General features: G+C 44.7%; 1 protein-coding gene across 3 annotated transcripts in view; it reads right to left on the bottom strand.

The window, feature by feature from the left end:
* Positions 1–5: 5 nt before the first annotated feature.
* The window catches only part of GJA8 (gap junction protein alpha 8), a 41056-nt gene continuing 18121 nt past the window's right edge, over positions 6–22940 (bottom strand). For 2 of the 3 annotated variants that reach the window (XM_068180564.1, XM_068180565.1), the window contains exon 3: positions 6–6905. In XM_068180564.1, the coding sequence (XP_068036665.1) occupies positions 5696–6895 (1200 nt within the window). In that variant the 5' untranslated portion in view covers positions 6896–6905 and the 3' untranslated portion in view covers positions 6–5695. Of the gene's footprint in view, positions 6906–10720; positions 10904–22940 lie in introns of those variants that run through there. The other variant, XM_068180566.1, reaches the window with a different exon arrangement.

Genomic DNA, 22940 nt, shown 5'->3' with positions numbered 1-22940 from the left:
CTCTCTTTTTTCTTTTTTCTTTTTTTTTTTATTTATAATGCTTTTTCCAAACCAGTTACACAACACGATTCTGACCTCAAGCAGCTTTTGTAGCTACCAAACATCATTTCATAGAATCACAGAATCATAGAATAGTTTGGGTCGGAAGGGACCTTGAAGATCATCCAGTTCCAAGCCCCTCCCATGGGCAGAGACACTTTCCATCAGACCAGGCTGCTCAGAGCTCCATCCAGCCTGGCCTTGAACACTTGACCAGCTGACTCTGTGTGTGCACCGGCCTCTGCTGGTGCCTGGGGAGGTGCTGTGACCTTTGGGAAAGCCTAGACCAGCTCTACCAGAGCACCTCGAGAGGCAGGAAGCACCCTGCATGTGTCATTCCACCACGCAGTGGCTGCACTGGGCTTTCTACTTGGGATATCCCATGGGATGGATAGTTCAGGCTGGAAGGCATCACCTGGCCCAGCCTTCAGCTCAATAGAGTCAGATTAGGATGTTCAATGCTTTGCACAGCCAAGCTTCATCCCCCAAGGATGAAGATCCCACCATGTCTCTGGACACCTGCTTTAGTGCTGAACCACTCTCCATCTGAACAATTTTTTTCCTTGTCAGAAGTTTTTTAGGCAAAATTTTCCTTTGCTCCTCATTGTGATTGTTGCCTCTGGTCTTTTGCTGTGCACCTCTGTCAAGAGTCTCCATCTTCCCTGGAATTCCTTCCCCTTAGGAACCTGAAAAAAGCATTTAGGGCTCCCAATGCCCTCAGCCCCCTCCTCTCCAGGCTGAACAAACCTCCTGTGTCTCTTTGTACAACAGGCTGCTGAGAGGAAAGCTTGAGTTGTTGACAGATACGTAAGTCTTGCCTCTTCTACTGAAATAGGCTGGTGCCAAGCTAGTGACAAGGAAAGGATTGTGTGCCAGGCTATATCTTGGCAAGCCAACACATACCCACTTGCCATGGTTACTGCTTAGCTGTGTGAGCACATTTGGTGTTGGCAAAAAAGCCTTTCCTTAGCCATGTTAAAAGGTACAGCACACACAGAGCCCAAGGAATGGCAATGTCATTCTGTTGGGGGGAAAAATTATTCCAGTACTTTGACAAGTCCCCTGATTTTGGTGCATTTATCCAGCCCTGGCTCTCAGGAAATCTGGCACTATATACTGTTTTATCACAGCTGCCTTGGGCTTACAGGAAGGCTTTAGTGTAGTACTCATGGATGTTCCCGTCTTTACTAAACAAAACTAAGCCTAGGCTAGGATTACTTTTGGTTGTCAGCCTGAAAAGCCATTTTCTATACAAAACAGCAAACTGCCACTTTTTTTCAGTATTGTGTGACACAGCTGCTCTTTAAATGTAAAACTGCACAGTCAGTGAGTTACTGAGCAGCAGGAGAGATAGGACTTCCCCCATCATTAAGTAGATTTGATGCCCACACAGGCCTAGAGGGCAGAGATCCCCCAAATCTCTCCTCTCCTGCAGGAGGAGGAATCTGCACCTCACTGTGTTTCAGCACTGAGAGGTTGTGGGTCTGAGTGGTCTGTCAGTCTCTGTTGCTCTGAGTGGTTTAAAACGGAAGCCCAGCAATATTCTGTATGATATAACCCTCTCCCACATGCCTTGCAAGCACCTTAAAACTGTCAGAGCTCCACCAACCTGAACCAAGTGCTCCGGGAACTGCCTTATTTAATCACAAATGCTGCCCCAGAGTGGGTGCTGGGGATGGACAAGAGGGGTCCACATCACCACACTGTCACCACAGCTTCATACATGGCCTTGGCTAAGGTGGGAGACATGGGTGAGGGAATCAATAAAGTCTTTTTTTTCCCATGGCAAATCCATGTTAATGTTGTCAATGCAGTGTTCACAATTCCAAACTACTGCCCTTCTGGTCAAGGAGTCATATATTACCCAAGTTAGCAGTTCTGCCAAGAAATAACAAGGATACCATGCATTTCAGCAGTGCTTTTCATCAGATCATTCCTACTTACTTTACAAACAGAATTAAGGAAGCCTCACAACATCCCTGTGAGGTAGGTGGAAATTCTTACACCCATTTTACAGGTGGAGAAAAAGGCACCGAGAGGTAAAGTGATTATCACAGCAAGTCAGAAGCAGAGCTGGAAATAAATCTAAGATTATCATCCTAGGTCCACTGCTCTAGACACTAGAGAACACCAACCCCCACATGCTATTGTAAGCTAAGAGACTACCTTGCTCTTCTACTTTCACCTCCTTTGGTGATTTTGACACTTGCATCTTATGCTCCTTGCAGAGAGCCATGTGATCGATTAGGAATTTGTTTGTACAGGGAGCCAAGGGGGTAAACACACCTTCAAATTATCCAGGTGTGGCTCTAATTGTCCAGTGATTTCCCCCTTCCCATGGAAATAATATTCCTCATTCATCATATTTTTCTTTTATGTTTTGCTATTTTTTGAGTAGAATTATACAATGAATCCACAGCTCTGAGGCTGTTATGCAACTTCACTAGGAATTTCTTGAATAAACAATTAAGTTTATCTCATTGAGAGGGAATAAAGCACATTTATGTGCTATCACGTCCAGAAATAGCAATAATCCTTTGCTCATCTGTAGGGCTTTCCATCCAAGGACCTCCCTTTCCATAACTAGCACAACATGTCAGGCCTCACATCATCATTGTAAGATAGGAAATTATTCCTAATTGCACAAGAAGGAAGAATGGCTTGCTGAGAGTCCCACAGAGATTTTCTTGCAGAGATGAGGCTGAGTGCCAGAAGACTGGACTGTTCCCTGCCCTCTTTGCCGAGCAGCATTGTCCTGATGCCGTGGCCTGTGCTTGGTGGCTACAGATTCACTGCCAGCCAGGCAGAGTACTTGAAAACTGGCTTAAAAAAAAAAATTTAAAAAATCAAGAAGCAGTTGAGTGGATGCAGGAGGAAAATGCCAGCTTCTTCTTGTGCTGTTGGGACCCAGAGCAAGAAAGGAGCATTCCTGTGGCAGCTGTGAGAGAACTACAGTGTCTGTGGAGTACGCTGCACATGGTGCATTTTACTGAGGCTCTCCAGAGGAACAGGACATAATTAACATGTGGTAATTAAAGACTGCCCTGCCTGACAGCCATGTGATGAACCATGTACTCCTGATGAACAAGCACTCATCTTTAAGTAGTCCTGTAGTCTAATGAATGTATGAATGTCAGAGATCAGGAGTGGAATTGACAAGTAATTATAAGTCAACAGGGGTGGATGTGATTCAACCAGTTCAGTACCTTGGTATCTGGAAGGGTCAGATGCTGTGATGCAGATACCTCGTATAAACTGTGACAAGGTTGTGGTTTTTACCTGCAGGAAAGTATGTTTCCAGCCCCCTTCAATAAGTGGGCTGGTTGATCCTTAGAATCATTCAAACTCTTATCTCTTTCTGTGGAGAAAATAAAACAGATCCCATCTAGTGTAAGTGTGGTGATTGTGTTGTTCATCTAAATCTTAGCCCTTTCTTTATTTCTAATATCTTGAACTGGGCACAGTGGACTCTTCCTGCTGAAAAATAATTCTCTTCCCTCAGTGATAACAGTTCTCCTGTTTCTGTATTAAGAGAGTGGATAAATGGTAGCCTCCAGGCTCTCTCTCTGCATGTGTTGCTTTGTCATATTCCTTCCCAAAACTGAGGAGGGACCTTCCAGTCTTCCTTCACAAGGAAGGATACCCAATAGCCTTCGTCTAAGGAAAAAAAGGTTTTGGCCTCAGGCTGCAAACCTTGGGAAAATACACAGGCCCAGGGGGAGCAAAAGGATGAATAGTGTTTAAAAAAAAAAAAAAAAAACACAATACATGAGACCTCTGTGGCACTGAAAAAATCCCAATGCACCCTACAAACTTTCTACATATGTACAGCTTATTGTCACTCGGCAGTGAAGTCCAGCCACCTTCACAGCTGTGGCCAGGCAGGGAACTCCACCAAAGGGGTGGGATCAGGAGCCACAGAACTGACTGTTCTGGGGCTGGGACAGGGCCCATGGCTACCCAGGGCTCTCACAGACACCCATTTGCCTTTCCTGGGCTTTGAGTCAGACCTGCTACAATGGGAGGCCACAGGGGGTCTTTTCTAGCTAATGGCGGGATGAGTTTGATGCATTGTGCCAAAGACCTTTTTTTCCCTGACCTGGATTAGAGCCTGCTCTGGGAACAATGGGATGGGCTGCAGCCCAGCAGAAAGAATTTGCTGAGATGGCAGGGTCTGAGGTTTGCAGAGCAGAGCAGGGCAGAGTGCATACCTGCACTTTTTTGGCATGGGGCTCAGTTTTGGGGGGACATAGCTGTTAACCTGAAGCTTTTAAATGCATTGCTGCATTGTCCCAGCCAAGAGTTGCTGCTGTAGTCCTAAAATTAGGAATCTATATTAAACATCTAAACATTTGCAAGCACATCATTTTCTGCCTTCTGTAAAAAAATTGTTTCTGAGTCTCTGAGAGTTCTGTACAGACCTGTTGGCACAAAAGGTCTAAATCATCTTTTGAAAGGCATTGTGTTACTTGACCAAGACTTTGGCATTTAATCAAGAAGTAGCCCACTGAATGGCTCCTGTCTGTCAAATTAAAAACAAATTCTGTCAAAAGACTTTTACCATATCAGTCTTTTCAAACTTGACCAACCAATTTTGTGTTTAGAAGTTTAAAAAGTCACATAGTTACCCAGACCCCTGGTTTAGGTTCATAGGCGCCTTCAGGACTCCGTACCTGAGATTTGCTGAGTGCCTGGGAGCCTGGAAGCTCCAGGAACTGAACACTTGTCAGGATCATACCGTGAAGGCTTGTATTTGGTTTCATGTTCTGGGGGCTGTAGCTGTCCCCTCCTTTCTCAGAAGATTTTTCCCTCTTGCTTGGCTAATCTAGTTTCAAATCTTTAATTCACAAGGCTACAAGTAAAAAATATCACTTGAATTTATTCTTTCCAGTATTCTGAACTAGTCTCAGGGCTGGATGACCCTCTTGGGAACAAATAACGCATCTCTGGGCATCTGCTAAGTCCTAGTAGAAAGCCACTGTTAACCTTGCCCACTATCAATGTCGCTTGAAGAGCAGAAATATTTTTGACCAGGGAAAATATATTTACCTAACTCAGATATGCATTCACAGAGAAATTTGGAACATTTTTGCCTTTATTTTCTGAATAAAAAAAGAAAGTTGGGCTTAGTATTTTAGTGTGTTGATGCTAAGCATAGAATTCACTTTGTGAATTAAATAACTGCAATTCCATGCCAACAGCAAAGGGGAGATCTGCTCAGTGAGCCATAGGAAGAAACAGAAAGAGAAAGACTAGATACAGTTGTTGATCAGCCTTTCCCCTCACTGGCTGAAAGACAGATCTGCCCCACATTCCTAAAGAAATGTGGAACACAAGGCTTTCAGTAAATATGATCACAGTGGTGACATTTGGGTATCACTGCCATGTTAGGCTTTAAAATACATCAGTTATGTGCACAGTGTAGATATTACTGTAAGGAGTGAGCTGGCATGTGGAAACAGGGAAATACAGGGACATATGGGGCAAATAAGGCACTGTTACCATGGTAGTACCTTTCCAGTTGAGAATCATAAAAGGAAATAATATTCAAGTGGCCATTTTAGCACTTTGCTTAAAAATATCTTTTGATTCTTTCTCTATCTCTCCTTTTCTCTTCAACCTTTTCCTTTCCATGTGCTCTCCACATCCTGCACCTTCATACAGTCAAATCATCTGACCTGGCCCGGCTGCTGGCTTTACTTAGCCTGCTCAGGGGTCTCATATCAGCGGCAAGTTCAGCAGGTGCTGAAGGCCCTTCCACTTCATCTCTCCCCACCTCCTCTTCTGCTTTCTTCACCCCTGGCTGTTCCTGAGGCCCTGGCTGCTCCTCCTCTCGTTCCTCCTCCTCTGCTCGTACCTTCTCCTCTTCTGGTTCCTTCGCTTGCGCATACGATGGTAACCTCTCATCGAATGCCCTGGAGAGATCTTCCAGTGGTCCCATTCCAATCTTCTCCTCAAACTCATTGTAGGCTGATGGAAGGGGGCTGGGCTCAACCCCTACTTCCGTGAGAGGGAAATAGTGGGACACGGGCTTCTCTTCTTCCAGCAGCTTGTAGCCTTTGGCCTTTGGGATGGAGGGGACTGTGATGGCATGGAGGGGCTTCTCTGGGACCTCTCCAAGCTGCTCCTCTGCCGGTCTCCTCAGAGCCCTCCGGATTCTTTTCAAGATCAAATGACTGATCTCCACCAGGTTGAGGAAGAGGGACACGGAAGCCACCACCAGCATGAACATAATGAAGATGGTCTTCTCTGTGGGCCTGGAGACAAAACAGTCCACAAGATTGGGACAGGGCCACCGCCCACAGCGGTAAAGGGGGAGAATTCGGAAGCCATACAGGAAGTACTGACCTACTATGAATCCCACCTCGAAGAGGGTTTTGAAAATGATGTGGAAGATGTACGTTCTCAGGAGAGTACCTTCCAGGCGAAACTTCTTGGTTCCATCAGGGTTGTTGCCTTTGTTTTGGTTTGGAGCCAGGGGCAGCTTCTCTTCATCCACCTCAGCTTGCTGGCGCCTCTCAGCTTCCTCCCTCTCTTTCCTCTTCTCCTCCATGCGGACATGGTGCACAGCATGCCCGAAGTACATTAGTGAAGGGGTGGATACAAAAATGATCTGCAGGACCCAGAGCCGGATGTGGGAGATGGGGAAGGCCTCATCGTAGCAGACGTTCTCACAACCAGGTTGCTGGGTGTTGCACACAAAATCTGACTGCTCGTCTCCCCACACGAGCTCGGCAGCCGTGCCCAGGATCAGGATGCGGAAAATGAAGAGCACCGTGAGCCAAACTCTCCCGATGACAGTGGATTGCTCATTCACCTGCTCTAAAATGTTCCCCAAGAAACTCCAGTCACCCATTTCTTAAAGTCTAAGGGAAGAAAAAACAAAGAGAAAGACCACAAATTATGCTAAATTTTAAAGATTTCAGGTTTTCCCACTGATGTGTTTTGTTGCTTTGAGAACAGAAAGGCAGGCAGTTGCTTCCTTGCTGATTTGCCTGTTCACAGTGATTTATTAGCGGGAGAAGGGCTGGGAAGCCAGAGCAAGCTGTCTGCTAAATTCTTCCTTCCATGGTTCTAAATGGGCAATTACTTTTCAGCCAGGGAGTATATTTATCTCCTTTTGCAGGTGAGAGTCTTCTGTGGCACCTTGCAGGCTCAGTTCTGTGAGTCTGCTTAGATTTTGTACACGTACAAACACTCACCAGCAATACAGTGGAACAGATTTATCAGCAGGCAGCTGCAGTGGTTAGAAAAGAGGGTGAAGCTTTCAAGCACACAAATACTTCTGCACCAGAACCCCTCATGGGTTGAACAGATCTCGAATCTATGCCCATCTTGCACCTAAACAAACCTGAATTCTCTCTAGGTTGCAAATGTCAATTCTGCTTTACCAATCACTGTTAGGTAAGAACAGCAATTACATCATCATTACTGTGGTAGCAATGCTGTGTAAGCTTAACAACCACTATATAGATTAGTTTTGCTATAGAGAATATGTTATATGCAATATAATTATTTGGTGCTATTGGGACTATTCTTTGCATTCCCTTCTGAAGTCGGCTGCCATACTGACAGTGGAAACAACCTGGGGAAAACAACTGGGTAAACAACTCTAACTGGAACCTAAAATGCTATTTGCTGTTTCTAAAATGTCAGTGCCACTATCTCAAGCTAACACAGAGCTGGAAACCAGCTGCAGGTACACTGTTGGAAAGCTAAGGCAGTCATCCATTTTCAAGTAATGCTAGTCAAATATTACATCTGTCATTACTTTTGCATTATAAGAAATTATTCCTAGGTCAGGGCTTCATTCTGCATATCCTGAACTTCCCACTATATAATTTCAGGCAAGGTAAGATTTATGAATGAGGAAAATAGAGATGAAAGTTGTTTTGTATGGGTTGGTTTAACACATCACAGCAGTCTGAAGTCTCTGAGGAATGTGGAATATTACAGTGGCTCAGAAGGACCAACTTGTAGAGCCTGACAAGTGAAACAGGGAACATTATTCATAAAATAGCTGTTCACAGGGATCTAGAATTTCATCTCTTAGATACTACCTCCATCTATAGTTCCCTTAATGCAGACACATACACAAGCACTCAGAAAATGAAGGTACAGTCAACAGCATGAAAATCTGAGTATCTAAACTTCCCTCCTCCTTCAGATACCACTGGGATATATTTGTAATGGCATATGTTATGACACACCAACGCATACCAGTCTGTTTCAACTACTCTGTGTACGTAGTCACACATAGACAAACACGCAAAATATTGAGAATTCTATGGCTCGGGGGAATTTCACAAATTTTCAGTCAAAAAAAAAACCTAAAAAAAAACCTAAAAAAACCCCCACAAACTTATGATGGCATTTTGCTAAAGCAAGATGGACTCATATTCCTTGCATTCAAACCTCACAATATTTTTACCCCGGACATGCATGTTAGAAAATGAAGAGAACACAGTTCCTTCAGCTTGCACAAACACCTCGCATACATAAGTGGCAAACATATAATTTAATCACCAAGGAAAATTGCTACTTTCTCAGTCATTAAAGTTGTGTAAAGAAGTGTGTTAATGTCAGCGCTTACATTAACAAGTCTAGCAGAAGATTATGCTGTTTACATACATTATCTAAACTGATTTAAACATCCTCTTTCTGTAAATTCACAGAGCAAAGTATACCCAACAGTTATTAATCACGTGCAACTCTGTAAAAATCATGACTACACACAGCACAAGCTTCATTGTCCCCCAGGCACCTCAGTTACCTCCATCCCTTTCTTTCCCTGTGAATCACACTGATATCTACGCTATCATTTGAGCATTTCCACTGCAGCGTGCAAGAGCGATGTTCTAGGTGTGATAAACCTCATCACACAGAAAACACACTGTACAAGAGAAGGGAAAATGTTTCCTGTCTAACTCCATCACACGTCTTGCTCACAGCTTGCTACGTTTGCCTAAGCCCTCCCTGAGATCACTTCCAACTGGCCACACTCTTCACAACTCTGCCATGCCCATCCCTCTGTTTTCTGCAAGTGAAGTGGTTTGAGGTTGCTCAGTCAGTTCAACTGTGAGCAAAAATATTGGATGGATGGATGAGGAGTAGCACAACCAGCTCGAATATCTGGGATTCCACCTGCAAAGCAGTCGGCCCCTCCAGCCTCAAAAAAAGGGGTAAGCGAGGTATTTAGACAGCCACCTTTCCCCTGAAATTGCCTGTCACGAGGAAAGAGCAGGACTCTGCCTAAGCCCGCTCAGAGTCAACAGACTGGTGTTCTGAACTGTCCCGGGCTGGCTGCAGACCCCCACCCTGCGCTCCCAGACGTCGCAACCTGCGCACGCTACCGGCGAAAGAGGCCAAACAGGTTAAGGATGTTGAGCAAGCAACTTGCCGCTGCGAGAGGCTCCACCGAAGAAATGTGTCCCCCTCCTCTCTTGGCACTCTGCAGGGAAGACTGAACTTTTGTCTCTCTTCTTCCCTACCCTAAAAGCCCCAATCTTGTCGCACGACTGAGCAGATATGACTGAATTGGCTCTGATGGTGGGTTTTAGTTGCCCTGCAATATTTAAGCTCCGAGCCAGACGGCTTTATGAAGTGAGTGACAGTCAGTGACGTGGGGAACAATAGGGAGAAAAAAATAGAGAGAGAGAGGCAGAGACACAGAGAGGAGAGTCCACTGAACATGAAAAAGCAGAGGGGGGAGAGGAACAGGCAGCAGGCAGTGAAAACCTAATACATGCATAAATGGGGGTTTGCTCAGTTAAGCAGGGACCAAAGCATCTCTGCAATTCCACTGCGGTTCAGCACAGTGTGTGTCCACACTCGCTGGTTGTTAGGTGGTGTGGTGTGGCAGGTGAAAAGGGAATGCCAACATCTCTGATAGTGGCAGCATTAATTGAATTAATTTGTTACCCGACACCCAGCTCTGACAGACAAGTTGCATTACTGATTTTCAGGCAGATACTGAAGTATTGGGTTTATATTTGGCATTGTCAGATACTTTGGTCTGCTCTTTAAAATCTTTTACCTGGAAAAAGCAGCAGAATGGGAAAACAAGATTATCAGTCAATATTAATCAAAGCTGAGAAACACCAGTTTTACAACCTCACCTCTCAATGTCTCAGCTCTGCTTAGTTTTTCCTCCAAATGCATCTTGCATGTGCACATGTATCAAGAATGTCTAAACCAAACTGTTTTGTTAAGGAGCATAGTTGAATTCCAGCAGCCCAGCACACAGGAATGTTACCCCAGGCACATTCACCTACCACCAGCCACCTGCAAAAATGCTGGAGAGGCCAGAGAAGAGAGGAACCACAGGCTCAGTAATGCATCCACAAGTACAACTAAATGTCCTGAGAGTTTTAATTAGAAGTCAAAGGCTATAACCTTACTCTGAGGTATGGTTTTTGTAGTCTTTCTGGAGGCATTACTCAGAATGTGCTCTTGGTGCTCAGCTCTGAAGAAAAAGAGGATTACTGGAAGCAAGATTTGCTAAGCAGTGATACAGATGCCAGGCTCATAAAGTGATGAAGCAGCAACTACCTCTCCTCTCTCTTTATGCAAACTCAGCACTGAATTTAATTTCCCAGAATGGCATTGGGAGACACTCTGTCTCCAGAAATGTTGTCATTTGAATGAGATATTAAAACACGAGGGCCACAGAATTTTGTACCTTCAGATCAACAGTTTCAGGCTACTCTTCCGTGTTTCTGAGCATTTGTGTCCATGTAAGTTCAGCGCTTCATCTCAGGAGCTGTCTTCCCAAACAGCTTTTAGGATGATTTGGAGAGCCCCAAGGTCCAAAGCACAACTGGAGGCAGAGATGATGATTTTTAAAGTGGATTTCAAAATAGCTAAGGCATAAGTGAGAGATGGAAAAGAGTAATATTTTGCAAGTCTGGAGACAGAAAAGAAAAATCACCCTCAATGCATGTAGTTGGACTGAAAGTCATACTCTTAACACCTTAAGAAATCACTCTCCTAAACAGAGAAGCAGTAGCAGAACATTTTTTTAGCCCAACGCTACATAAAGCATGGGAAGTCTTCCTGGAGAGAGGACATCCAGTGGAGAATTCACAAGTTCTAAGAACACATGAATAAGAAAAGGCATGGTTGGACAAATGAGAGGAGCAAGGAGAGTAAGGAGGAAGAACACCTTTGTTGATTTGTTTTGTTATATACTATTGAGATAAACTAGTATCAATGTATGAGTGAGTGGTTATCACTGCCACCCTCAACCCCTCTCTGGGAAGCAGTAAGAGAGGGAGAATTAAACAGTGCCACCAGGATCCAGCACTTTTAGGGAGTGTCTGCAGGCTGGTGCATCACAGAGGACAGGTGGTTCAGGTGTTAAACTGTCCATTCCTTTTCAAACCAAAACTGTCTTTTTGGAAAACTCAGCTCTAGCTGAATGTGCACATCCCTTTCTAGGCCTTTTCTCTCTAATATAATGAGCCAAACCCCAAATCTGGTATGTAACTACACACTGTAGTCCATCTCTAAATTACATCCAGCTACTGTCAGAGACCTTTCCCATTAACCTTCTATCTGCCTTTTGCTAACACTATCCAAATATCAAACACTGTCTGACAAGTTGCAGAACAGCTTGCAATATGCAACTGATGCAGAAATCACATTAAAGTCTGTGATTATTGTGTCTGTGTTACCTTCATCCAAATGATCAGGTTTGACTTTCTTTGGTGTCACAGAGTGCAGAACCTTTAGCATGGGGCACACACAGTTTTGCAGGACATTTCTGGTTTGTGGAAAACCAGAGTCCCTTCATCTGGAGGCCTCTTTATAAAGGCACCACTGAGCTCTGGGTCAGGTTCTCCAGCTCACTAGGGCCTCCTCCCTCTGAAGAAAAGGATCTAAATGAAAATTAAGCTGGGCAGTGAGGAATTACTGTTGTACTGGGGCTATGCAGAGAAGTGGGAATTACTGTTGTACTGGGGCTATGCAGAGAAGTGGGTTTTTGAGATGGGCATGAAGAGGAGAAGGCAGAGCATGAGGAGAACAAGGAGACTTGATTCTCTTAGGCACCAGATGCTGGAAGTCAGGGCTACCTTTGTAGCATGAAAGCAGTGGTTGTGAAAGAAAGGAGTACAGACCATAAAAGCAAAGGTCGAGAAGACTGGACCTCACGTGCAGCATGTGACAATCACTGAGTCTACAAAAGAACTGCAGCACTGACAGTGCCAGACTGAGAAGGGCAAACGCTTTCAACCTGTGTACCTTGGTATTTATGTTCTCATTAGGCAACCTGTAGATGTGCTGAGTACTTTCATCCCCAAAAACCAGTGCTAAAAATAGTACCAGCTAGTGAAAGTAACACTGTTAACTCACAGTGGCTTTTCCTTGCCTTTGGGACTTTTCTTGCCTTCAAAGAATCATGGGCATCTCCTGCACTTTTCAAATACTGTTTTCTTTTGGAAAGAAGTTTGCTTCATTGCTGACTTCTCAACCTTTATCTGCTTTGAGGCTGGCAACTGAGCTTCTGTCCCTGGCACCACTGAGTCTGTGAAATCTCCACTGCAACTCAGCCTTTTGCTCAGAGACTACGAGGTCACTTGGGGAATGTGGGATTTTTCATTCCAAACGGATTTCCAACACAGACATGATGTCAGGACAAGGCAGGGCCATGCTATTGAACAGCTCTGTTCATGCATGATAGCAGATTGTGCAATTATATAGCGCACAACCCTGGATAACGATACCCCTCCCTCAAACAAAGTTATCTTCTGGGGATCTGCTTAGCTAGGAAGTGGCACACGCTTCCTGTTCTTCTGCTGAGCACACAAACCTCTCAGTCATGGTTGAGGCTGAACACTGGGCACATTCAGCCTCCCTGCAAGAAGCTGGGACCCTCACCCAGCTCTCTAGTAACACATGTCCTTGTCCATCCCAGAGCCAAAGTGATCTATCCTCTCATCACCAGGATCAGTCTCCCGGATTTTATCATCTCTCTGCCACCTACTGGTCTCAGAAATCAAGTAAAGTGTAGCCAGCCCTGGACAAGTCTCCAAGCAGACCTTACCATGTCCCTGCAAGCCTGGCAAATGTCACTGCCTGCATTTTTAGGGCCAGGCTCCCAGATTTTTCCAGGACTCTCTCCAGGCACCAGTGGGTATGAATTGCTGGGGAATATATTTTGCTAGGCAGCTGCAAGCAGACCATGAAGAAAAGAGAGGGAGGAAGATATGAAACATCAAGGAGGAAGAAAATTGGGGAAGTAAGTAACAGGAGGACAGGAACACAGGAGAGGTGAAAATAGGGCTGAGTTGTGCTGAGCCTCTAGTGGAGGATGAATACTTTTGGGAAACATGTTTTTAATTTAAGGGATGGAACCAAACTAGACAATTAATAAAGATAAGCAGGGCAAAAGTGGAATGTCTTTCAATATCTGTTAAATGCAGTTCTTCTCTGAAAATTACTGTTCTAGGAGGACCTGGGGAATTACAGGCCAGTCAGCCTAACTGTGATACCTAGAGAGATACTGGAACCAATTATGAAACAATCAATTTATAAGCAGCTAAAGAACAATAAGCTGATAAGAAACAACCAGCAGGGAATTTTGAAGAACTAATCATGTCAAACCAAGCTAATTTCCTTCTTTGACTAACAGGCCTGGTAGATGAGGAGGAAAGGGTAGGTGTAAAATACTTTGATTTCAGTGAACACTTTGAAAATATCTAGATCACAGGCTCCCAGGGCAGCAAGCAGAGTCACCATGCAGAAGGTACACAGACTGAAGTACCATAATCTAGGGTAATTATCACAGCTTCACTTTTCCAGCTGGGAGAATTGTGTCCCTGAAGTTCTGCCTCCAGGGCTGTTCAGTATTTCCTTGAGTGTCTTGGACAACAGACCAGAGGACAAAAGGAAGAGGATGACAGCTGGGCAGGGGGTCAGCAGTCCCTCCTGAAGGCAGGAGGCTGAAGTGATTGGAATCTGAGAGGAATGTGAGACACCAGGGAGCTGGCCTGCCTCTGCAGAGGTGACTGCACCAAGATCCAGCTCAGGAAAGGTGGCTGCACAGACACCAGGTGTGCTGCTCCAAACTCAGTTGTGACCAGTCCAGCAGAGAGAGCTGGGGTGGGACCCAGTGTGTGTCTGTTAAGCGAGATCCCCACAGAAGAGGACAAATCTCATTCTGAGGTGCTTTAATGCAGATTTTGTGTATAAGGCAAGGGAAGCAATTATTTTGTGCATTTACTTGTTGCTGCTGAGCTCCCAGCAGGAACAGTGTGTCCACTCCCAGGCACTACATTTTACAGGAGATGCAGACAAGTTGGAAAAAGTCCAAAACAGAACAGCAAAATGATAAGAGAGGTGGAAAAAACCCCATGACTTATAAGGAATGGATAAAATAATTGAGTTTGTTTTCTCTAGGAAAAGAACAACGGGAGGGGAGGCATGATAACAGTCTTCCAGGACATAAACATTTGTTATAATGGGTGGAGAGACTAAACAGTTGTCCCCTACATTCACCAAAAGAAGAAGAGGAAATAATCAGCTTAATTTGCAATAAAAATGATATAGCTAAACATTAGAAAAACACTTTGCAATGGCAAGAATAGCAAAGCACAGCAGCACACTGCTTGGGGAGGCTGTAGAATCACAGGAGGTTTTTATGAAGAGGTAAACAAACATCTGTTAAGGATGATCTTACCTCATAAGCAGAAAAGCAAGCAAGGGGAGAGGGAGGCTTTCTGAGGTCTTTGGCTCTGTGGTTTTGGGTAGGACCAAAGACCTGAAGAAGTCTCAGAGAAATATTTTCAGTTAAAGAAAACAACAAAAAAATATAGCATCTTGCCACTATTGTGGGTTTGTGAAAACCCAGCCTGGGGGGATGCTCAGGCCTGGGAGCAGGCTAGCTGTGCCAGCAAGGAATCCACTCGAGTTAATTATCGCCTCCGGAGTGGGGTAATTAGCTGGGGCAGTGAGAAGCACGGTGGGGCTGTCCTGCTTCCCGCTACTCAGCCCAGGTGTCCCCAGGCCGCCCTGCGAGGAGGAGGGCTGGCCCCAGGGCATCCCCAAACGCGTCCTTCGCCTCCAGCGACGGCTCTGAACGTGCTGCAGATTTAGAGGGGTTTGCTCACCATAACCCCATTTCAACCCATTTGCTGTGTTTTCTCGCCCGGCCCAGCCCTTCCCGGAGGTGCTGATTTTATCCGAGGGTCACGCACCGTGTCCCGGTGCAGCGGCAGCTCCCGCAGCCCGGGCCGCTAGCGGGCGGTGTCTTCTCATCCATGCGCCGGCACCCAGGGATGCTGTGCGGGACCAACAGCGCCACGGGCACGCTGTGCCTTCTGCGGGCTACACCCGACCTTCCTCTTCGCTCATTTCTTAAACTTCGTCTGCAGATACAAAGCCAAGCGCGGCAAACGCAGGAGAGTTGTGGTAGTGCTGTAATGGCTATTCTGAATACGATTTTTTTACTTTTACAATGGTTGAATAGATGGACTTAAACCGACATGAAGGTCATTTAGATGCCTCTACTTTTACCTATAGACTCAGTGTAAACTTTGTTGACAAAGCACCTTTTTAACTAGTAAATTCTGTACTTTCATCTGAACCTGCTTCCCTTTCCCAGCAAATACTTCACAACTGACCTGCATGATTCTCCCTTTAACAATAACGTGGTTAATAGTAGAAATTTCACTAAAATTATATCAATAGTAAAAATTCATTAAAAGTAAAAGGAACAAGTAAGGCAAAAAAGATGAATTCTCATGTGTCAAAGGTGGGTGCTGTGCTACTGCAGCAGCACCAGGAAGAGAAGAGTACTCCTTTAGACACATTTCATGGATTAGCATAATTTCACTTAAAACCTGACCAGACTATTTCTAGAAGCACAGACCTTTACAAGAGTGTGTTGGTTAGAAATTATAAGTTCTTAGTGCATCTGCAATGGCATTTCTGAAGAGCAGCACTGGGACAGGGCCCGGAGCTCATAAGTAAATTGTTAAACATGCATTATACACAAAATGCCTTTCCCTAGGTCCCCATATAACCTCCTCTTACCTGTCCCTTTCTCTGCCTCCTGCCTAAAACTTTCCCCCTGGTCACAGAGGTGGAGCACATCACTGAGAAGATATAAAAATACAGGCACGCTGCATACTTAAGTGGTCAATGGACTCAAATTTCTCTCAGCATATATTTGAGGTGATGGCCCTTCCACCAGTGCTGAGATCCTCAGGAGAGGAGCAGAGGAGCTGCTATCAGGAGCTGTGAGGTATCAGGCCAGTCAGGGAACATGTTGCTTACAGCCAATCTGGGCTATGTGAAGTGGATCCAGGGAAAGCAGTGACAAGTACCTGATAATACTTCTGGTAATTAATTGCTCCAGGCCTGCCAGTAAAAGAGGAGCTAATAATATCTCCCAGCCTCTTGAGGGGATCTCCATATGTTTGTTTTATCAGACTTTTTGTACAATCTCTTAACATTCCCAGGCAGAAAGAGCTAGAAGGAGCAAAGCTTCTGAAAGATGGGAACAAGTCTGTATGTCTGGAAGCATCCCATTACCTCACTGTCCATGGGGATTTTTGCCTTCCAGTTTTTGATGGGGGTTCATTCACTGCTCCTTTCTCTCTTCTTCTGGGCTCTTCTCACACCAGCAAGGCCTGCCTTGATGAGTGGTAGGCTCAGGGCTCTCAGGAGCATTGTCACCACCCACTCTCCACCTTTATCTCCCTGCCTTCATTTTCACACCACGGAACCACCCAGTGGAGGTGCACTCTGCACACAGGGCACAAACATGGCCCAGGAGAGCTCACCAGCAGGGCAGGGATGGGGATGGCAAAGCAGGCCATTATCTCTTCTTCCCATCCCAAGAGATGTGCATACCTGCTGTGCACTTTGGCTGACCTCAGCTTCCCATTTCCCACAGCAGAGCACGTTCCCAGCCTCTCTGGGGAGGACATCCGTGGGGATGGTTCCTGTTTCCCTGCCCTTTCAGTCTTCCTGAGCCTGATATGATTGTTTCTTTGGGCACAGTGTAAAAGATGCCAGCAAGAAACGGAAGCCTCTCATGCCTCAGCAATTCATTAAGCAAAGGAGGTTATTGAACTTGGAAGCTGTTGAGCCAGTCATTCTCATTTCCTGATCAAGACGACAACCTGTCCATAGATACATCATTCATCCAGAGGTGTTCAGCATTCACTAAGACAATTTGGCTTCAAACTAATAAACAGCCAGATGGAGGGAGGCAAGGATTATCTATGTACAGACCTGCCAGAAAATATAGGTAGGAGAGCCAAAGGGCTTCTCCAGTTTGGAGAGGCCTCAAGAGTTTTTTCTTCATTATTTCCAGCAAGCTTCAATCCCTTGCAGCCCTGTTACTGCTCACAGAATATGATATTCTTAGGGGGAATATGGTTTAAAACATGTTAGGATCCTTTTAAAAGAAGCATGAAGACTCTCTGTGGGTCCCTTGCCCTGTGTGAAACCTGGCAGAATTTTAAGGAGCTGATTCTATGGCAAACTTCTAAATCTCATCTTGGCACAGCAACTGTAGAATACTCTTCCACATGCCCTGAATTATGAGGCCCATTGTTGTCTGATTGATAAACACCATCCCAGTGAATGCAGCTATTACAGGTAGCTCCTCAGCAAAATGTAGGCATGTTTTTTAATGGGCTGTGTCCCTCCAGTCCCCAAAGCTCTGAAGCAAGGACATGAGCTCTAATATTTCTTCTGTTTGCCCCCCTGCTTTGGCTCAGGGTGCAGCAGGTTTGGTGGGCTTCTACTCCCCCTGAGCAGTGCTGAGTTTATGCAGCTGCAGCCCTGACTCTGCCTTTCGAAAGCATGCCCTCCTTTACAGGAACACAATATAGAAGTCAGGTCCATTCCAGTACATCGTCTTTAGCTGCCTACAATTGTGGCATTCCTTTCCAGTTTATATTCATCAAGGCTTAACCTTCCCAGGGGACTACAGCTGTAAGACAATATTAAAATCAATAGCCCTAAGACAGACTGAGTGGGGCAAAAATAAAAGTACTTGCTAGCTTGTTTGTGACTTTGAATCACAATTTCCTAGTTATCAGTATTCAATATTTATTCAATATTTGTGAGTTGGTGCTCCAGTAACAGGATTGATGATTTGGATGGATAACCAAGAAATACTGGAATATGGCAGCACTGGTTACTCAAGCACTCACCAAAGAAAAATAATTAAGTTATTGCTTAGCTTAACACATGACAATGTTGCTGACTCAATAAACAGCCTTGGGGATTTTTAAATGTTCTTAACATTTTCCTCATTTGGCAAACTTTAAATCCAAATTGAACAAAACTTGTATTTCCCTTATCAGGATAGGTAAAGTGATGGCAGAAATGAGAGGCTGGTAGCAAGCTCACTGATCCCCAGCTCGCTGCACTCTTATATGAAAGCAGTAGAAGATCCAAACTGGTAATGCAATGCTTTAAAAAGATATGTTGCTTTAAAAAGCGCTGTTTCCCAGCCCTGAAGAGAATTCTGGGCTAAACAAACACAAAGTTTTTATTTAAAGTATTTAAATACAAAAATATAAATAATCACTAGCAACTGCTTAAAAATCATTTATGAGGCACCAAAAATACACAACTCCCCAGTAAAGAAAGAATAGTGCAACTGAACTAACAGAACCTGATATAAAATTGAAATGAGGCAGTTTAAAGTAAGTAAAGCATAACACATGTAACAAACAGTTTGAGAGAAGCTGAATATCAATTAGAAGAAATATAAAAAAATATGATGGCAGTGAAAAGGGGGGGAAAAGACTGACAAAGGTATTTTTTTAAAAAGTAAATTAAGACCAGAATGAGTCTGACTCATAGTATTGATCTGTTATCAGATGGAAATCTTAGATTATTCAATAACAATACAGAGAACAACAAAATAAATCAATAAATGCTCCTATCCTACTGCTGAGAGGAAAGAAAGTAGTTGATGAAGACCTTGTTAATGACATGTCTATTCTTGTAGTACCTCAGAGGAGTTAAATACCACCTACTAAATCAGGCGTTTTAAATCACCAGGACTAGGTACCAGCACTGAAAATTTCTAACTTTCTTTAGTTTTGGGGGTTTTTTTCATAAGCTGCATACATAATTCCATTATTATGTTGATCTTCTGTACTTCTTGGTGCGCTGCGTAAGTCCTGGAGGAGAAGAAGAAATCCCATAGTCTGGCATTTTTTAAAGACTATGTAGAAGGGCATAAATATTTTATAATTATCTCATAATTACTCACAGGTAACTACAGACCTGTGATAGGATCTTAGACCTGAATTAAATAATGAAGTGGCTAACAAAGAACACAGGGAATAAAAAGAGAGAAATATAACTAGGGGCAGCCAACATGGGTTTATAGAAAATTCACCCCTACTGAACTGTGTTCCTACCTTTCCCTGAGGAAATTGCATGCACAGTTGTTAAATATAACAAAGCTGGTACAATATACTTGAGATCCTGGAAGGCAGTTTCCCTTCTATCATGTGGCACTATGATTAAAGAACTTGCTTGGCATAAAAATAAGACAGCGGTCATTAAACAGACTATAAGTGACCTATCAGACTGGTTCCAAAACACAATGGAGAACTAGAAGTGATTGGGTTTTTTTTTTTTTTGTAATATGTTTGTACCAAAATCCTGGAGGATGTCTGGCATCAGGGTATTTTTAGTCAATAACCTGGAAGAAAACATGAAGCATTTCACAAAAGTCACCAAGTCCTGTAGAGGGATGATGCAAAAGGGGCTGCAGATCTAGAGCACACATGATGGCTCACAGGGCTGGACAAACACAGACTGGGTTTGCTTTAGCACAGGGAAGGGAAGGGCAGTTCCTGCCCTTCTGCAGGGAGACCAGCTGTAGCTCTGCTGTGGAGAACTTTGTCCCAGGAAGCAGTGACTTCCTGCAGGGCCCTGAGCTGTGGGTAGCTGAGGAGCTGCATGAACTCTCACTGCACATATTAGTGTTGACACGTAGAGGCAAGGTGGACACAACTCAGTTCTGCCTGGTTTATCCTCCAATTTTCATGGAAGCCCTCTGCTCTCAAAAGCTCCTGTTATGTGTTCTCCATAAGCCCTAATTCATCAAATTAGAAAAATAGTGCTTATTTTCTGGTTCATAAGCCAGCTTATTTTAATGCCTACCTGCCAGCTTCAATGAAGAAGGTGTCAAGGTACCCCCCAGAATTGTCTTCTTACCTTGTACTGATCACAGGAGACAGCAGATCTATACATGGGCTGCTGGTATGTAATTTTAAGGGCTCAAATTTGCTCATCTCCAGTCCACCTCCCAAAAATAATTTATGATCTGTGAGGTAGCCCAGAAAGCAGAGTCACAAGTGGTGAAGTGCTGCATCATCCCAAGGATTCTTACGCAGCATGAGGGTGCCAGCAACCTCCTGTTTGGTACTGCACCATTTCAACTCCATTGGAGCACAAACAGCAGCCCTGGAGGGCTGTTGATGAACCTCCAAAGACTTCTGAACAACCTGGAGACGACACTTGCATGAACAAGTGTCTTGCATCTCCCTGATGCCAAAGACCAGTCAAGGATTAATCTCAGATGTCAAAGGCTGGAACCACCCCATTTTTCTGCAAACTAGTCCAGTGCTGTTGCATTCTTTGAATGTCAAAGCATGGAAAACATGGATGTCTTCGAAGCATCAGTCCTGGGAAAAACAAAGTCTGCCAAAGAATTTAAGGAAAGGTTCTTTGTTTAAGGAAAGGATGCCTGAGCTTGTCTGGGTAGAAAGGTCTCATTCATGGAACAATAGAACAAAATAAACAATATAGGGTTTCTTCTAGTGCAGGGAAGAGGGCTGGCTGAAGCTGGGACTTCTAGAGGCAGCATTTAATCTACAATGTGTCCTTAGAGAGAAGGTAGAGCTTCTGTAGACTGCCATGAAAGGAGATCTGTGAAACTGCCAAGAGATCCTGATGATCCAGGTCCAACTCTCCCTTTTAGGCAAGGTTTTTAACAGTGACAAAAGTAAAGATGGTTGGAGGCAGATCACTCATCCCTGACCCATGGAAACCACTGTCATAGGCTGGGCCTGAGCCCTGAAGGACTGCATTTATTTATCCAAGAGGTTTCAACAGCTGTGTTTGCTACAGAGATGGGAATCGGCTTCTTGGGAAGTATTTCCATCCAGGCAGCAAAGTCCCCATGCAGCAGGGACAGAGTGTTCTTAATGACTCATTAACTCGGCTGTTTAGCACAGCAATAAGCCCTGGATAAGGAAAGAGCCAAGAGCAGCCCTGATTGCCAGAGAAGGGTGGGGTAGAGCAGAGGTCCCTGCTTCAGGTCCTGACAAAACCTTTCACCTTTACTCCTCACAACCAGATCTCCACCTCGGTGGCACAGCTAATCCTGGTACCACTGGAAACAAAACCACAGCATGGGGCCGTGGCATGTTGCTGGCAAGAGCCATCAAGGCCAAAAGCTGCCAGATCTGGAGAAAGTCTCCCGGGGCCCGTGTGCAAGCACAGCCGTCCTGACCGCGTGCTGGCGTGCAGTGATAACATTGTGTGCCGAGGTTGGCACACAGTCCAGGTGAAGTCACGGGAGGAAAAGGCTTCCCACCCCACACAGCCTCGGCAGTCACATCCACAGATCCTCACACACCCCACCCAGCCAGCCCTGCTGCCCTGCCAGGCTTTCCTCTGCTGCCCTGGGCTAGGGCTGGCTCACAAGTGGCCATTGTGTTTCCTAGGAAGTTCTGTCACTGTTACAGCAAGGACCTGGCCATGCTGGCTGTGTGCAAAGGCTCAGAGCCTCTGCTGGCACCTCTTGATGCTGTCCCACCCTCCACCCACACAGACACCCATCCTTCTCCTGCTCTCAGACCTCATTTCTAATGGCACATTGCACCTCTGATTCTTCCACAGGCACAGACTTGGGCCTCTGACAAAGTTTAAGTCTTTGGGGAATAAGGTAAGAAATAAAGCAAAACCCGGCATCATAGCTTTTCCACAAAAAAAAAAAAAATTAAGATGTTCATTGAGGTAGCAGAAGGAAAAACTCATTCTAGTTTGGCTAAGAAATACAAGAGAGTAACAAGGTTAAAAGTTTGAAATGGATGACAGAGCCACAGATGATGGTATGTAAAAGGAATGTATTGATTTGGCTAGAAGAGAATTAAAGCACCATTGATAGATGACAATTAGTCATCACTGACCACTTCACTGGACACTAATGAAGCTTCATTTACTTTGGGATATCAGTGCAACATTATCCAATAAAAAGGTGAAGCAAACACTGGTGAGCATTCGCACAGGGCAGGGTGAAAAGGAGCAATGCCTGGGCTGAGAGGGGGAATGCCTTTGCCTCTTGCCCTGAGGTCCCTGTTCTCAACCCCAGAGCTGCCAACAGCTGTGAGCCAACATCTGACTGTAATGCCAGGAAGAAGTGGAACGATCATCCAGACCCACATCTTCACAAACTTGCGTCAGAAAACTTGGCAGAAATCCTTCCCATCTCTACAAGGGTCCACTTTCTGACAAAAATCCAGCCACAAACTTTAAAGCCTCGTGGGAAGGATCCTCCAAAGCCTCACTGAGTTTTTCTAGTGGTTAATTACAGATGATGTTAAAAAATAGCGCTTTTTTCTCACATTATCTCTTGGGGTTTTTTAAATCCAGTTTCACATTCCTGTTTTTGGGTCTTAATGCCCCTCAGTCTGCTAGACCACAGGAAGTTTTTTTCTCCTTGTAGGTATATCTAGACACTGAAAAAGTTAGCCTCCAGCTTTCCCTTTTTACTCCACCTCTTCAACCTCTTTTACTGGAAGGCACACTTCCAATTCTTTAATATCCTCAGGCATTGTCCCTGAAACCTCTTTCATCCAGGAATTACCAATAAAAACACTAAACAGAGTACATGGGAAGTGACATGTTAGTGC

This window comes from Anomalospiza imberbis, chromosome 2 (genome assembly GCF_031753505.1).
Source record: "Anomalospiza imberbis isolate Cuckoo-Finch-1a 21T00152 chromosome 2, ASM3175350v1, whole genome shotgun sequence".
Classification (NCBI taxonomy): domain Eukaryota; kingdom Metazoa; phylum Chordata; class Aves; order Passeriformes; family Viduidae; genus Anomalospiza; species Anomalospiza imberbis.
The sequence above is the reverse complement of the archived record's forward strand: the minus strand, read 5'-3'. Positions and strand labels throughout refer to the sequence as shown.